Genomic DNA, 5,836 nt, shown 5'->3' on the forward strand with positions numbered 1-5,836 from the left:
CAAATTGTTCCGGCGGTCGGTTGCATAATTTGGCTTTTATTCCCTTCAGTATAGAAGTTTGAGGGGAGATCAAATCGAGGTGTTCGAAAGGTTAAAGGGAATGGATAGGGCGGGTAGAGAGAAACTGTTTCCAATAATGGGGAAATGTCCTTCAGAGGTACGATGGGCCGAATGTCTTCCTTCTGGGCAGTAAAAGTCTGTGATTTTTCAATTAATTAATCTGTATAGTGCAGACTTTCACTGCAACAAGTGATTCACCTCCACAGCTGCTTCAACACACAGGCAAAGCTACATCCACGCAGCCCCATATTACAGTCCTATTCATGGCAATGTTTCAGTTTGAACGATTGATGCAGCCACTATTGCAGTCCTATTGGTTACAACTTAACACTTTAAACGATTGATGCAGCCATTATTACAGTCCTATTTCTCACTATGCTCCAGTTCGAATTAATTATGCATTCGCTGTCATGGTCATATTGATTACAATGATCCTCTTTGAGCAAACGACAGCTCATCTGTTATTTATTTTTGTTTATGTGTGACAGATACCCCCATTATTATTCAGCACATTGCTTCATCAGAAATACTTATCGATTCGCTGTTAAAGCACTGCCTTCTGCCTGGGGCCGATATCTCCCCATTCACTGATAACTTCCTGTTCCGTGAATCGCTCCATGTCGGACATATTCCTCCATACATTGCACAGCTGTATTGTCCACTTCAGGATCAAACTTGTTGGCGATCAAGGGTTTCTGTTGGAAGATCCAGTGCAGATCTGCAGAAGCATAAACACAGACTTGATGGCGGTACCTTTCTGTACAAGGCGGATATAAGGCATCTTTCTCAACATCACCAGCCTCAAAAGACCACTTCACTGCTCGAGTAAGGATTGGTGGGTCACCCCTGCGGCGCATGGGTTTGTCTAGAATGGAGCCGGGAACCTCGGGCATTCTCTGCAGGGTCGCCCAGATGCGTTCATCGGGGCTGCAGGTGTCCTCCGACCACTTGAAAAACGCCTGGATTTCCGAGTTCACAAATAAATTATTCACAAATTCTCTGGTGACCATAATGTATGCGGCCCGCACAAACATGGGGCTGCGTATGGGAGGGGGGCTCTTCTCTCGATCTGTTAAGACCACAGTTCCACGGATATCATAATGAAACTTCCATCGTCTCTGAAAGTCAAGAAAAGAGCAATCATTTCTCATTTTCCAACGTCATTCTATTTTTTTCGACTGCACCACAACCAACAGCAGTATCGATTAATAATAAATTTAGACTTTAGCTAATGTATTTTTGATTGTTTACATTTTGCCTATAAAATTCTGATGCATAGAGAAGCTCAAAAGAGGAAATCTAGCAGAAATGATAAGGTGGAGTCTCACTGCACAGGTACTAATGGCCTATTGAAGGGAAATGATGTGGGAGATGTCAGCATATTCGGTCATATTGGTTATTTAGAATTGCTCTGGTCACCCACAAGTATGGAATTTAGACAGGTGAAATAAAATAAGCCAATCAACAATCGCATCTGAACGAAAAGTGTGTTAAAGCTTTGAAAACAATGTATTAAACAGCAAATGATCATCTGCCATTTGCCTGGAAAGAAGGCTCAATATGGTGAATAGGAAGTTATTCTTCTATTGTTCGACATCATCCTATGTTGCGATGTTCCTATGAAGTTATCCTTCTATTCTCGTGCCCAAACCGAGTGATTTCAAACATACGATGTGGGGCATGAGGCCGCCGAACTCGAGGTTCAAGTCAGCACTTGACTCTGCAATACAGTGAAGCGGGAGATGTGAGACCACCGGCAGGAGTTAATGTAACACCCCTTGTGCTTCAGGTGACATGTGGTGTCACTGCAGTCTGATGATGAGCACGTTCCAATCATCCACTCCTTCAAATATCCATTCAGTTCCTTTTGATTACATATAACCGCTTCCATTGTCCCCTTTGGCGGCTGGGCAGACATGAAGCTGGCGCATTTCCCTGTTTATATCCCGGTGGACGGTCCGAATCAATCAAATTTGAGCAGTTCATGGCCATGAGTCTGTTGACCATCTCTCGGTTGGTTTTCGTTGGAAAGTCTTGTCCACACACATTGATGAGATATCGACACGGGACTGAGCGCCTCAGCAGCTCTTCCATGCAATTCAGATCAGCCTGAACCCTGGACCATGACGCGTACGTCACCGTCTCTAATTTACTGACAACGAAGACATTACTGAAACAAGAGGCGATGGCCTGGACGGCCGAGTGAAACTGCTTTGGGGACTTCCTGTCCACATGGACGCAGTACACATTCTGAGGAGCGTAAATGCTTCTTAGGAGCCTCTCAAACATCTCGATCTTTTCATAGATCACCATAGAATCGGCCAGAGGGAAATCGCGTTCCTCGGTGCTTAAGGAGAAAGTGTTGCATTTGCGGTTTTTAACAAAAGAATCGCAGTCTCGGGTCATTGTTTAGTAATCGATTTCAGTGAAGACTTTGTGTTTGTTTGCGATTGTAATCGAATTGATAAGAGCTTTTTCAACGGATTCCGGGTCACGGCTAATTATCTTCGAGCAACTCGAGTTCATTTCTGACAGATCGAGAGATGCATTTCGCTCATCACAACGTGGTTTTAGTTTAACTGGTTTCCAATAGTTCACCAACAGATTTCCTCTCCGGGAAAAATATCCACCAAGAAAAGTCACAGCGAGTCCGCACAGGGTTGACATCAGTACCGCCCGCCTGTAAGAACACCATGCCAATATCATCATTGCCCTTTCACGAGTATTTAAAATGAAAATCTGCGATCCGATTTCCAGATATAATTCTTATGCAAATATAAACTTTGAGGAATTGTGCTCTTGACAAGGAGGCACTTTGTTCAGGAATTTGGATAAATTTGGCACCGAATTTTCAGGCACCAATGAATTCAAATCGGATGCTCGGGAATGACAACAGCTATTGTGGCTTCATTGGGTTTCAGCTGTCAGCTCTGTTGGACAGGTCGCACCTGCTCCTGGTGTCTTGTCCCCCCTTCCAGTGTGCCTTTGTGATCGGTCAGACCTTGCACCTTCCCTCACTCTCTGCGCGCTTTGCGCTTTGGTGGCACTTAGTGTCTCAGTTTCTTGTCGCAGAAATTATGCTTTTCCATAAACTTTTACTTAAAGAATGGAGGAGAAGGCTCGGGCGGGTCTCATGAATGATTCAAGACCCTAAACGAAAAGGACGAGGAAAGCGACAACACAGTCCAGAACAAGAGAGCATAGCGTCAAACATGGACGAGAAAATAAAAGAAAGACTTTCATTCACACAGCGCCTTTCATCAACTCAGGATGTCCCAAGAGGCTTTACGGCCAATGACGTATTTTGAAGTGTGGCCACAGTTGTCATGTTGGAAACGCGGCAGTTGATTTGTGTGCAGCAAGATCCCACGAACACCAATATGATAATGACCGGATAACTTGTTTCAGTGATGTTGATTGATGCACAAACATTGGCCCGTACACCGGGGCAGCGGAATAACAAACTTCGACCTGAGAGGGAAGACTCTCATTTGAAAGACGGCATCACGCATCGTGCAGCGCTCCCTCAGCATTGCCCGTCCGACAGTGCAGGGCGACATCAGTAACGTACGGAGTTATAAGGACAGGGTTCCAATGCCTGTCTGTTTGAACTGCAAAATCTAAAGTCGGGAGGAGGCGTCACTGGACCAGAACTGGGTAAATCCCAAAATCCATGTTCCTGCTTTCTGTCCCTCTGCCGCTCTTAAAATGTGTCCGTGGGGAGACTGGTGGGGACCAGTATTGGGTTTATCCCTGAAATGTACGCTGTAAAATGGACTCCCCCCTGAGATCGCACACTCACAGAATAGTCGCGTCCCCGGCGCTGGAGAACATATCAGACAGCGGGAAATAGGCTTCAGGGAGAAAGATGAACGGGAGGAATGAAAGAATAAAACACGGAACTGAAGCTTCGAAACTACATTAACCTTGTCTCGATCCGGCAATGATTGTCAGTTTCTTTATTACCCTGTGGATTTTGCAGGTTATTTCATTTTATTTCGTTACAACCAGTCAGGCAGAATTTCCTTGTTTATTTTGGCAAGTCCCAAGTTTGGAATTTGACCTGAGCCTTGTTTTATGAGATTCAGAGCTCCCTGTCTGTGTAAAAGCAGCTGCCGCACCTCAGGATGGATTTCAACTAAAACATTCCTCAGTTGTTTCAGGACAGGGAGCGGCCTCTCTGACGAAATCACATCGAACCGATTTGACAATTCGCTGCTGCTTCTGCTGTGAACAAAGTTTATTCAAAATTTTCCTTTTTCTCTTCTTGTTCCAGGGAAGTTCAGTAAAACAGACACATGGTTCGAAAGAAATTGTTACATTTCTATCTGGGACATTGTTCGCTAAAAGTCCAAGCGATTTCCTGATGTTTGCACTTTCAACACAGGGCCCAAGAGCCGGTGTCTTGTCAGTGAGCTGAGCTGTTTCTGTCGGTGAGGACATTAACCATTTAACCGGTGAATTAAACTATCCCTGAGCATCAATCGCCTCAGCCACTGGGGGAAAGATCACTGATATTCCATGGTTACATTTATCATTGTAAATCTGCATTAGATACACCCGTCACATTGTTAAATACAGAAAAGTTCATTCCTGTGCTCGAGTCGGTATAAAGATTGGATTTTCCTCTTTTTCAGCTTGGTTATCAGACAGGAATCAAAATCCCCTCCACAGGATGGAAGTGCCCGAAAAGAGACAATGTTTGAGGAAAGATTGTGGTGGTAATTCCGAGGGATGTATTGCGATATTTCATTTCACTCTCTCATTTCTGCTCTGTTTTTTGACCCGGATTAAGAATTTACTCGAGCCGGAGACAGAGGTTCAAGCGTCGGCCCCAAACTTCCCCAATATTTGTCTTCGAGTGAACTCTCCCGCCACAGACCTTCTCTTTCCTGCTGGAACACTCCCGCCTCATACATAGGAAAAGGACGAGGCCATTCAGCCCCTCGAGCCCGCTCCGCCATTTGATAATATCATGGCTGTTCCCTGATCTCACTCCATATACCTGACTTTGGCCCATATCCCTTTATATCTTTGGTTGCCAAAAAGCTATCTATCTCAGATTTAGAATCAGTAATTGAGCTAGTATCAATTGCCGTTTGCGGAAGAGAGTTCCAAACTTCTACCACCTTTTGTGTGTCGAAGTTTTTTCCAATCTCACCCCTGAAAGGTCTGAATCTAATTTTTAGACTGCGCCCCATAGAATCCCCAACCAGCAGAAGTAGTTTCTCACTATCCAGCCGATCTGCTCCCCTCAATATCTTATGAACTTCGATCCGATCATCCCTTAACCTTCTAAACTCTGGAGAATACAACTCCAATTTGTGTAATCTCTCCTCCTAACTTAACCCTTGAAGTCCGGGTATCATTCTTGTAAACCTCACAGCACTCCCTCCAAGGCCAATATATCATTCCGAAGGTGCGGTGCCCAGAACTGCTCACAGTACTCCAGATGCGGTCTAACCAGGGTTATGTATCGCTGCAACATAATTTCTGCCCCCTTGTACAACAGTCCTCTAGATATAAAGGTCAGCATTCCATTAGCCTTATTAACTATTTTCTGCACATGTTCATGACAATCAATTATCTATGTACCTGAACCCCTAAATCCCTTTGAACATCCACTGTTTTTAACTTTTTGCCATTTAGAAAGTACCCTGTTCTTCTCTTTCCTGATTGAACTCTCCCGCCACAGACCTTCTCTTTCCTCCTGGAACTCTCCCGCCACAGACCTTCTCCTTCTTGCTTGTTTCCATCTATCGACGATTGAAGCTGA

General features: G+C 44.6%; 1 protein-coding gene across 1 annotated transcript; it reads right to left on the reverse strand.

The window, feature by feature from the left end:
* Positions 1-644: 644 nt before the first annotated feature.
* Positions 645-2,466, reverse strand: LOC137315036 (beta-1,3-galactosyl-O-glycosyl-glycoprotein beta-1,6-N-acetylglucosaminyltransferase 3-like). The gene is made up of 2 exons (XM_067979992.1): positions 1,936-2,466; positions 645-1,178 (listed from the first exon to the last, which is right to left on the reverse strand). Exons 1-2 carry the CDS (start codon positions 2,464-2,466, stop codon positions 645-647), a joined length of 1,065 nt encoding a protein of 354 aa, XP_067836093.1.
* Between the last annotated feature and the right edge of the window lie 3,370 nt (positions 2,467-5,836).

This window comes from Heptranchias perlo, unplaced genomic scaffold (genome assembly GCF_035084215.1).
Source record: "Heptranchias perlo isolate sHepPer1 unplaced genomic scaffold, sHepPer1.hap1 HAP1_SCAFFOLD_53, whole genome shotgun sequence".
NCBI lineage: Eukaryota > Metazoa > Chordata > Chondrichthyes > Hexanchiformes > Hexanchidae > Heptranchias > Heptranchias perlo.